Raw genomic sequence first — 12,029 nt, 5'->3', positions numbered from 1 at the left:
TGCCTAGTCTTCCCCCTTGCTTCTGTCTGCACTGAATCTAAATGGTAATAGCAGTTCACCTCTTGATGTCTGTAAACTGAACGGAACCTTTTTCTAAATTGTTGGGGTGGATTTTGCTTTGGTTTTATATATCCTTTGAAATAACGTAGCCAGGATCTAGACGGTGTCATCAAATGGCTATTTTTGATTAAAATCTTAATGTATTTATGTATGCTTTGAACAGGTAAAACATGTAGTTGTGCCCAAATCTGAAATCTTTGATTTCTAAAGCTATGAAAAGGTAGTAATAGTTAAGTGAACCTCCACATACCAGTCATACTACATCAATATTCTATGTTATTTTGGGAAACTTTGGGTATCTATCAGGCCAAAAGCTCATTAGTAGGTATCCCTCCCAGGACCATGGGATTCCGGTAAAAAGAAGGCTGGTGTGGGACAACTGTCTATATTATGTCAGTTATATTTTAAATAAATGCTTGGTCCAATAAAAAAAAAACATACAACAAAACATGGAGTCTATTTTGCGTTGGCCAACTCTTCCTGGGCATGAGGCCTGCCTTGAAGTGTGGTTGGTAATACCCAGTGACGCATCGTCAGAGAAAACTGATCTCCCCTTTGCCCATGGGTATCAAATGCAGGTAACTTCTTGGTTGGGGTGGGAGTCCTTGTCTACTTCCTCATCTCAGTGCTGGCTGAGCATGCTGCCGCAGTCTCTGTGAGTTCATGTGTGCACCATCGGTCCTGATGTGGCCTTGGGGTCAACCATCACCAGTGGCTCTTGCAGTATTTCTGCCTCCTATTTTCCATAGATCCCTGAGCCTTCAAGGGAACGATTTGATGGAGACATACATTTAGAATTGAGTACCCCAAAGTCTCTCACTCTCTGAACACTGCCTAGTTGTTGGTCTCTGTGTTGATTCTCATCTATTGAAAGAGGAAGTTTCTCTGATGTGGGTTGATTGAGACACTGATTTCTGAGGTTTCCATCTTGTATTCTAAGCTTTTCATTTCCATAAAATCAATTTTGATATTGCCACTTTAATACTGCCATTTATTTAGATTAGTGGTAAAATTACTGTTTCATCATTCCTTCTATAATTAATTATTGAGAGAAACTTTATGGTAATTTGTAGTTTTAATGGACTCATTAACAGTCCCTGATGAATCTTTACGTAATAATCTTTAAGTATTTGTTGTTTTTGTTATTTTTCTTAGACAGGTTTTTCTATATCCTAAACTGGCCTTGAATTTATGGCAGTCTTCCTGTCTCTGCCTCCTGGGTGCAGGATTACAGGTACCTACCATGAGCCTGCCTGAGAAGAATATTCTCATATTCATGATGTTATTGATGCAAGTTTGAAAAGTCTTGATTAAAAATTAAAAATAGCTTCTGAAGCAGATGTTACAACTCTAAATATTTAAAAATATATGTGAGAGTTCAGTGTGGTAGCTATTGCCTATAATTCCACACTTGCAAAGCTGAGGCAGGAGGATTGCTGCATTTTGGAGATCATCTTGTATTTATTTATTTATTTATTTATTTATTTATTTATTTATTTATTTATGTTTTTTTGAGACAGTATTTCTATGTGTAACAGTCTTAGCTGTCCTGGAACTAGTTCTTGTAGACCAGGCTGGCCTCGAACTCACAGAGATCTGCCTATCTCTGTTTTCCAAGTGCTGGGATTAAAGGCATGCACCACCACTTCCTGGCTCTGAGACCGTCTTATGCTTCAGAATGAGTTCCCGGCTGACTTGGGCTGTAGAGTGAGACTGTTGGAAAATAAAAACAAACTTGATATGAGTGTGCAGACATGCTTATGAGATTGGGATCTCAAGGCTCAGGTTTTACTTTGAAATCTTGAGAATGTCCACACTGTACTTCACATGATTCCTGCCGTTCTTCTCACGTAGGTTATTAAGTGTGGTGTGCTGCGATCTGGATGCTCTTCTTTTACTGGAGGCTCAGTATCAAGTATCCAACATGTTACTACATGCTCAGGAAGAAAATACCTTTGAGACCTCAGAGAACCACAGGTCAGCAAATAAAGCAAAAGGTGTCATTAGAGTGATCCTGTTAGCAGTTTGCCTTACAAATGATTTGAAATGAATTTTCTGTATAACTTTTATATTGTCTGAATTACTGCATTTAAATGACAGAGTAAAAAGCCATTTGAGCATGAATGTCCCAGGAAGATAATGATGTATGTTTTTGGAGAGTGCTACATTTATCATTTGTTCCTTTTGTCTTAGGACTTTTTCTTTAGTTTTTCACAAAATCATTCCAATTTTAAATTCACATCACTTCGTACAGTGACCCTTTGAGTAAAAATGCTTGATTTTACATCTCTCTTAGAGCCATTCTGTCCCCAGTTTCCTAATTATGTCAGTTTATAGTCATGCATTATAATTATTTGCCAAGTGAGGTTTTGATCATTTTTATTTTCCTACTAACAAATCACAGTTGTCATTACCTCAGTTTGGCTGACATTTATAGAATACACATTCAGCATCTGCCATTGCTCTCGTGTCTGTAATCCAGAACATAGTAGTTTCACCTCCCTCCTTCCCAGGCCGTTTCATTTGATGCTGAGGTTTGATATAGAAGGAAAAGAGCAGCATTAGAAACGAAACTGCTCTTCAGCAACTCGTGTGCTGTGGACTTGGGCACTGACTCCAGATCAGAGAGAAGCTTGTGTCGCCTTAGTTACATTCTTAGTCTTCAGGGACTGAGCCACCTCTCCAGTCTAGCAGGAGCTTTTCTAAAGATGGTTATGTTACTTCAGAAATAAGACACGTCCTAATCTTGTTTTTGTAAGCACAGGATTATTCATTAAGGAAATACCCTTTGTCTTAGTATTTTTTTGAAGCAATGAGAATTGACGATATAAAAAAAGGACCGGTGCCTTCTGTATTGTAAATATTCCGATGACCAGTGTGTTCTGCAGATACCTTTCGTTTCTGTTTGTTTTGTTGTCATTTATTTTTCTCCTTGCAATCTAGTGACATGATTTAAAAATCAAACCATATTCAATTAAGGAGACAGCAAAACTGATGCATATTCTCTTTCAGGGACTTTATAATTGATGGTTTGTCAGTCGAGAGGAATCATGTTCTTGTAAGGATTAATCTCATTGGTGGACCCTTGGAGCGGATTCTACCTCCAAGGATGCTTGAGAAGGTGCGTGCAATGTTTTGAGATGTTTTAAAGTGAAATAAACAACGGAAGTGGCACTAAACAACATTTCCCAAGTTTCTACGTACCAGCCGTTGATTTGTGTTGCTTGACAAGCTTATAAAACAGGTGAACACATTCAAAATGAAACAGCAGTGATGCCTTCAAGAGCTCATGAGTTGCTGTTGAGTGTCCAGGAGCCATAGATTATTGTTTTATCACAGACTTTTCTGCTGAGTGTCCTTGAGTATTTGTGTGCTGAAGTCTTTCTCTTTCCTGACCCTTCACTGTCGTGTTATTTATGTTTTTCAGTACGGAGTATGTGGGGTCCTTATGGAGTGTAGCTGTTAAGAACGTCCTTTCTTTTACTGCCACCCTGGAAAGGAGGAGCTAGATAGGATTGGCAGAAGAAAAATAGTTTGGGGGTGGGGAAATGCCTTTTGAAGATTATATTTTCCCTTTCATGAAAAAAAGTAAAGCCATTATTATCAGTTCAAATCACAAGAGTAAGTTATCGTAGTCCAACTTGTTTAAAATTTTTATTACATTTGCTTATTGCCTTTTAGGAATAGTGGATTATAGTAGCAAATAACTTGATAATTGGACAAAAGAGTATGAACAAAAATGTCAATTTAAATGAACAATATTCCAGAAAGTATGGAAGTTTAGTATCTTAACCCTCCTCCTGAAGTTTTTTGTGTTGTTGTGTTTGTAGGGGGATGACCCATATCCTTGGCCAATGTTCTCTTCGTATCCATTGCCACACTGCTATTTGTCAGCAGTTCCACGAAGTGCTGATATGAAGCAAGGTAAGTCTTTTCTACCAAACGGTACTCCAGTGTTCTCTTTATAATTTCAGAAGTAGACTGTAAGGACAGTAAATGTAGATTTTCAATCAGCATGTGTGGAGGACAACATTCTGCCCATTTCCTCTTAGTGTGTAGGTTCCCTCCTGTTTGTTTAATTAGTATCTGTATGATGGCAAACAAGTATTACTTGGAGCAAAGGTCTTATAAGTCTGTTCAGTAAAATAAAATAGATGTTTTATTTGGGCCTGAATTAGTAGTGATTGCAGTGATGGCTCAGAAGTTAAGAGCATTTGTTGGTCTTGCAGAGGACCCGTTCATTTTCCAGCACCCACAGGGTGGTTCACAACCATCTGTAACTTCAGGTCTATGGTCTCTGGCTCCCACTTCTGGCTTCCAGGGCATTTGACACACATGTGGTACATGAAGGTAAAACACTCATACACATAAAATAAATACATCTTTCAAACCTGTTTTTTTTTTTTTTTAGAAAACTGAATCAGTAGCTCCTGACTAGTTAAATTCTGCCCATGTAGAAGTTTTCTTTATTCACTAAGGTATTTTTTAAACGACTGCTGTGTTATATAAACCCTGTGGACTTAAGGTCTGAGTTTTACTGGGAAGTACTTTATCCACCTTTGAATAGATAGTTGTTTAGTTATCCAGTGTGACATGAGTAAAATAGACAAATTAGCTTGCTAGGGTAGTATATAAGCCAACTACCTTACCAAACAACATCTTGTGTAGAAGGAGCAGTGTGGCTTTCGTCATCATCTTCTGAGCAGTAAGTAGGTCAACAGTTTTGGAAGAGGAGCCAAAGACCTGCTTGCCTCTTCAGAAGAGCAGTGGGAAGAGACAGTGTGGGGGAGGGGGAGGCAGAGCTTGTTTTTTAAAGGGACCTTTGCACCTGTGTAAAGTCAGGGTACTGTTTGCCATGCGCAGACGGGTGAAGCACTGGGCCAGGTTCCCTAGGGGCAGGGCCACTGTGTGCCTGGATGCTGACAACCCTTCTGGCAATGCTGTGTTTTAAGAAGTATGTTGCCATTCTAGCATCCTTTAGCCTCTTATTTTCCCACATAATTGGAAGTTGTTTGTATTGTATTTCTAGTTGTGAATATCACAAATGTTTGAACCAAATATGTGTCCGAATTTAACCATGGTAGCTGCTGTATTATCCTAGAAAGACTGGTCCTGAACTCGCTGTGGTTCTCATTAAGAAGAAAATGATCTAAGCAGCAGTGATTATGTGAAGATACTCCAGGAAGAGATTTTGCAAAGAGATATTAAGTTTATAATTTCTGTATATCATTCTGATGCTCCTAATATCTGTGCCACAATTGTAGATGAGGGAGAAAAACAGAACGTGCCAAAAGAACTGAAAATTATGTCTAGTTTTTTTCTCAAACATGAGTTTGGTGATCATAGTTCTGTGAACTTAATGAGAAAAATGGACCCAAGTTCATGCTCTGAAAGGTATAAATCAGAACTCATGTGATTGAAACAGTTAAGTAAACATTAACTGTAATATTGTGCTCAAACTAATCATGCTTTAAGACAGAAGGTCCTTTTAGTAGCAGGAGTCATTTGTTTTTCTCTTTGCTTTCTGATTCAGAGGGAATGACTCATTGATTCTGACAGGTGTGAGGTCAGTCATCAGTTCCACACAAGTTTCTAAGATGTTATTTCATTGTTGAAAAAAATCCGTGTCAGTCATGTGCACATGATAAAATTACCCTCATTTATCTCCCAGCTTCTAGTTTTATCCTACTTGCTACAGTTAGCCTCTCCTCACAGGTTAAATTGTCTCCTGTTTGCTTCTTGGCATCAGTATAAGCTGTGAGATGATTAATCTCTATAAATATGAATTTGGAGACATTATCCAGCCTCCCTAGATCTATTTATGAACATTTCGATGCAACATTATTAAAATTTAAGTGGCCATTTAAAAGCTATTGATGAAGATCTCCTGAGTAAATTGGGTGCATGGGGACCTTGGGTGAGGGCTGAAGGGGGAGAGGCAGGGTGGAGAGCAGAGAGAAATGTAGAGCTCAAGAAAAATCAATAAAATTTCAAAAAAAAGCTCAACAGAAAAAAATAAAGGCTATTGATGAATAACTTCCATGTGCATGTGTACACACATGTATATATTGTATGTACACATACTTGTATATTAGCATGGAGCATTAAGTGCAAAGATTACATTGTATATGTTATCAGTTATTAATACTTGAAATATACCTGAACTATCCTAGTGTACTGTTCACTTTTAGAAGACAAACGGGATTGTGTGATGGCCATAAAGCAGGTGCAGGTTAGCAGGTTAGGAGCTGCCATCTGAAACTGCTGGAGGCTAGCTCACAGCTGCAACTGATGGAGGCTAGATCATAGCTGGAACTGCTGGAGGCTAGCTCATAGCTGGAACTGATGGAGGCTAGCTCATAGCTGGAACTGCTGGAGGCTAGCTCATAGCTGGAACTGCTGGAGGCTAGCTCATAGCTGGAACTGATGGAAGCTAGCTCATAGCTGGAACCGCTGGAGGCTAGCTCATAGTGTCCTTCCTGTTCGCAACAGGATGCTTGTAAGGTGGTATTCTGAGTTGCTTCTTTGTATTCTCTAAGCTAGATTCCCTCAGGAGTTGTTATGAGCTGTTTGCCAGTCTGCTCCTCTTTATTCTCTTTTCATGGATGTAGAATGAAGACTTTTTTCTATAAGAGGTGAGAGAAATGTAGACTTCCTATGGTGAAACTGAAAAATTGTCTAAGGAATCGAGTAACATACTCTAGATATTGAAAGCATTAAAAAGAAATATCTCAGAAAATAAGTAATTTTCTGTTTTTCTATATCGTATATCTTTACTATTTTTAAAAATTACTTTTATCCCAGCTGGGCAGAGCTTTCCCCAAGTACTTTAATGGGTAAATACTGGCTGAGCAAGTATGAGGATACAAGTGCAGATCTTGGCCGTCACATAAACACTGGATGTAGCGGCACACATGGTGGAGGAAACAGACAGCCGGATCCTTTGGACTCACTTGCCAGTCAGTCTAGCCTAAATGGCAAGATCTCGGTTCTCTAAGAGACCACATCTTAAAATAGAAAATGGCGAAACAACTCAAGACATTTCAACACCAACCTCTGGCCTGCACACATGTCTGCACAGCAGAGCACACCTGCACACTTGGGCACATACAAGTATGCTACAGGGAGAGACTACACACACAAATTGCCTTTCTGTGACCGACATAAGCAAACTCTAATATATTCATATTCCATGTATCTCAGTGCTGAAGCACCACATCCAGTATAACTCCAGGAACAGACCTGCCTCGGGCAGCAAGGGAATGACAAAAGACAAAACACAGACATAAGTGAAGCAGTGATTGGGTAGTCTGAACTCCTGTGGAGAAGCTTCCGCATATTTATTATATACAGTTGAACAGAGAGGCAGATTATTGCATACTGCTGGATAAAGAGTTAATGTTATTCCAGACAGACAAACATGGAGGCAGGGCTTATGGCATACGACTGCATCAAGGAGATAGGTTTAGCTAATCTGAGTAGGAGCAGTCTCTGTAGGGGTATGGTCTTCAGGATGGAAATGTCCAGGCAGAGGAAGCTATGATGAACATGTTCTGCACATGCCATCAACATTACCATGTGGACTGGAGGAAAACTTTGCCATCCCTCTGAGCCGTAGCCTTGGGGGAAGGCCTATTTTCCCATGAGCCAGAGGCTTTGGGATCTTGGCATGGCCACGCTCATGTCAACAATACATATTCACTTAGGACTTCCACACATTGTGGAATTCTTTTTATAACGTGATATTATTTTGATGTACATTTTATTCAGTGGGTGCTGGCATCCTCAAAGAGGAGAGCATGCCGTTTGTCTTTCTCGTATATTGTTAAGTCCACCGATAAGTCCCTGAGGTAGCACTAACTCACTGGTTGTTCTCTCGGGTCTTAGAAAAGTATGTGGTCCATTTGTCAGAAGCTACAAATATTGTGGTACCTTCTTACAGAAGGGAAGTTTTTTTAATGTTCTCAGGAATTCATTGGTGACCACTCCTTACTTGTCCATTCCTCTGCAGGCCTTTCCAGAAGGTTTACTTGCTTGCACCTAAGTAGAGTGATAGCTAGTGTAAACTACCTGTGTAAACACGTGCACTTCTTCCCTGCTCTTTCCCTTCATTGCCTTTCATCTCTGTTCTGAGAGTAATTTTCCTTCATATTCTGGATTAATCATGCAGATATCTTTCACTCTCATTAGTAGCTATATTGAGATATAATTAATATGCCATATAATATACCCTTTTAAAGAAGACAATTCATGGATTTGTCATCTTTTTAGTATATTTATGAACATATTAATTTTTTAGTGAATTTATGGACATATCCATTCATAGCCTCAAAGTGATAAAGTCAGCAATCTTGGACTAAAACCTCTGAAACTGTGAACCAAAGAATTCTGTATTCCTTTTGCTGTTTTACCACAGCATCAAAAATCTAAGTAAAACAGGTTGTATGCAATAAATACAATGTATTCAATGATTAGAAGAATGAACTTGAGATTTCGTATTCTTTTATAATACCAACATCAAATATTGTATTTCTCACCTTTGTCATTAGACCCTAGAAATTATTTACAAATTAATGTGACTTTAGAAATTTTTGCTCTCAGCTGCAATAGCCTGAAATCTAACTAAACATCCACACATAGCTTTGTAGTTGAAAGCTCCTTGTAGAAGACTTCTCTATACTTCTTTTTTGGATTTGGGTACTTTATTACACTTCCTGTTTCATCTACCAAATGTCACTGTCATTTCTAATGATGCAAAAATGTATGCTTTGCTAACTCTTATCCTATTTTTTCACAATTAGAAAAAAAAATCTCAAGATGTTCAACCTTTCACTGTAAATTATTTAGCCTTTTGTAGTACCAGTGTTCTGTTTACTGCTTCTTCCATCGTATTTCTAGTCTCCCGATGGGAAATTGATTTTCTGTCTAGCAAAGCATTCTCTTACTACCACTTAAAGAATAAGTTCCTCATTGATAACCACCCTTTAATGCAATGTGCCAGATCATATTAATATACAGATAAATTCTTCTGTTATCTTCCCATATAAGAAAATGGCTCAGGTTATAACCCATAACTGTAAATGACAATATCTCTTAATTTTGCCTATCATGAAATTGCTTTTTTAAACTAAAAATTAAATGATACAAGGACAGAGTGCATAATACAAAATATAAGTGAATTCCAGGCCCAACTTGTCAGCATATAAGTTTTGAGTTCTGAATAAATTCAGCACAAATGCTTGAACCTTTAAGTTCCGTATGTTGTCTTCAGGAATCCAGCATGTCTTAGGTGAACACATGTTTCCTGCCATACTACATTTATGTTGTCTGCATTGCTTTGGCACATTATGTCAAGACTATTAAGAAAAGTGTAATTCTCAGATAATGTGAATTAGATATTATGGAATAGAATAGGATTTTTTTCTGAAAAGAAATTGCTTTTGATATAGGGTTACATGAAGCTCTCACTGACCTGAAACTTATTATGTGGTGGAGGATGACCTTGAACTCCTGACTGTTGTGCTTCCACCTCTGAAGTGCTGGTATTTCTGGTCCCTGCCATATTAGTATATATTAATTCTATAAAATAACAGAATTCATTGTGATTTTCATTTGTTAGTAGAGGAGAAAGGTCTTGATCTGTATTGTTTATTTTGAGTGTTTTAGAATGTGTCCTACTGTGTAACCCAGGCTGACCTTAAATTCAAGGTCTTATCTCATTCTCCCCAGAACTGGAATTACAAGTGCATACTACCGTGGCCAACTTTGCAGTAATGTTTTAACTGAGTAATGGATAGTACTTAAGCAACAAATGACTAGATTACCTTGCCATAATGGTTAGTCTGGTGACTTATACAAAATGTGTAGTTACCAATTCTATGAACAACAAGAACAGCAAAAACTGGTAATGGATGGGCCATAAACTTGAGTGCTCATGGACAGTACGGCGTGAATATAATGCCATGCGACATGATGGTGGAAATTAGTTATTCTTGTTAGAGAAGTTTTCTGAAGTCTGTCTTGCAACCTAAGTATATAAATATATTTAGCAATATAGTCTTCCTTTTCTCAAATACTTATCTAGTCCTTTTTGTAAAATAAGACATGTTCTCATTCTTTTTTATTTCTTTATTACTTTTATTCTTGGACTTCAGATTTATGATTTATAGATAAAGTACTGACTCTTATTTAACATCAGCTCACTAAGTGAAGAGACTGTTAAAATAGCTAGTTCAAACTGTAAAATGCTCATTTTCATTTGAGGAATAAGGCTTAATTTGCATGTGCTTGTCCCTTTAAATTTGAACATAAGTATCTTATATCAATTAAAAATAGATAATATGCTACTTTTGTTGAGTAAAATAATAAAAATAGATTCCTTATTTTTCAAAACTTTGCTAATATCTCCCTCAGTAAATGTTTAGCCAACAAGTATAGAAAACTGAAGTGATAAATTGAAGAAGAGGAATACTGTGTTTGAAATTGTTCTGTCTTTAGGACATGCAGTTGCTTAACAAAGACTAGAAAAGCATTAGATGTTGTTTACAGTGATGCAGATAGAGCTGGAGATCATATTGTTAATTGAAGTAAACTAGATTAAAAATGACAAATGTCACAAACACCTCATGTATGGAACCTGTATTAAAAAAAAAAAAAAACAACATAAAACAGAGATAAATTTGGAAGACAAAGGAAATTTTTGGGACCAGAGAAGCTAATGAAATTAATATAAACAAAGTACATGTCTTATTCAGTGTTCTATTGCTGTGAAGAGACTGTGACCATGGCAACTTATAAAAGAAAATATTTAATTCAGTCTGGCTTACAGTTTCAGAAGTTTAGTCCATTCTCAGAATTGCGGGAAGCATGAAGCATATAGACAGTCATTGTTTTGGAGAGGTAGCTGAGAGTTCTACATCCAGATCAGGTGGTAGCAGGAAGAGAGGAAGCTTAGCTTGAGCCTTTGAAACCCCTAAGCCCAAGCCCCAGTGACATACTTCCTCCAACAAGGTCACACCTCCTAATAGTGCCACTCCCTGGTAACCAAGCATTCAAATTTAAGAGCTTAATGGGGCCATTTGTATTCAAACAACCACATTTCACTCCTCTGCCCCTATAGGCTTGTAGCCATATCATAATGCAAAAATGCATTCAGTCCTACTTCAAAAGTCCCGTATATAAGTCTCATCACTGTTTAAAAGTCCAAAGGCTCTTCTGAGATTCAAAGCAGTCTCTTAACTGTAACCCCCTGTAAATATCAAAATTGAAAAACAGATCACATACTTCCAACATACAATGACACAGAAAACACAGTGGCACCAAATTCCAAAAGGAGCAAAGGAAATGTAGTGAGGAAATATTGGACCAAATGAAGACTGAAAACCATCTGGGCATCCTTCAAATTCTCCATCTCCATGTCTGATGTCAAAACACTTTTTTGTTTTGTTTGTCTTTTGAGACATGGTTTCTCTGTGTAACAGTTCTAGCTGTCCAGGAACTAGCTCTTTTAGACCAGGCTGATCTTGAACTCACAGAGATCCAGCTTCCTCTGCCTCCCAAGTTCTAGGATTAAAGGAATGTTTCGCCTGGCTCAAAACGCTCTTAAGATATCCAGCTCCTTTTAGTTTTGGTGACTGCTACACATTTTCTTGAGCTAGTTCCATTCCCTGTTAGCAGCTCTGCTAGTCAAACATCTCACAACTCTTGGGGTCTCCATGGCAATTCAGGGTTTCACCACTATAGCTCGCTCCATCCAGTGTTTTCTCTGGGCCTCCACGCAGGGACATTCCTGACACATGCCTGGCCCCAGAGCTTTCCTTAGCAGTGAAGGGAGATTTCAAACCCTTTTCTTGCATATTTGACTGTAAAGTTAGAACCAGGTGACTGAAGCTGCCAAGTTCGGCTGCTTACTGGGTCTGGAACATAGCATGCTTTTTTGATTATATCTGTATCAGCTCTGTTTTTTTTTT

The 12,029-nt window shown here is 38.1% G+C and overlaps 1 protein-coding gene across 1 annotated transcript in view; it reads left to right on the top strand.

The window, feature by feature from the left end:
- Positions 1-12,029, top strand: part of Tbc1d32 (TBC1 domain family member 32) — a 172,757-nt gene that overhangs the window by 106,173 nt on the left and 54,555 nt on the right. Inside the window, exons 23-25 of the mRNA XM_050138090.1 lie at positions 1,915-2,037; positions 3,073-3,181; positions 3,891-3,984. Coding sequence (XP_049994047.1) covers positions 1,915-2,037; positions 3,073-3,181; positions 3,891-3,984 — 326 coding nt within the window. The remainder of the gene's footprint in view (positions 1-1,914; positions 2,038-3,072; positions 3,182-3,890; positions 3,985-12,029) is intronic.

The sequence above is a fragment of the Alexandromys fortis genome, unplaced genomic scaffold (genome assembly GCF_014885135.2).
Source record: "Alexandromys fortis isolate MF-2015 unplaced genomic scaffold, M_Fortis_MF-2015_v1.1 scaffold_14, whole genome shotgun sequence".
In the NCBI taxonomy this organism is placed as follows: domain Eukaryota; kingdom Metazoa; phylum Chordata; class Mammalia; order Rodentia; family Cricetidae; genus Alexandromys; species Alexandromys fortis.
This window is presented reverse-complemented; position numbering and strand designations above follow the sequence as displayed.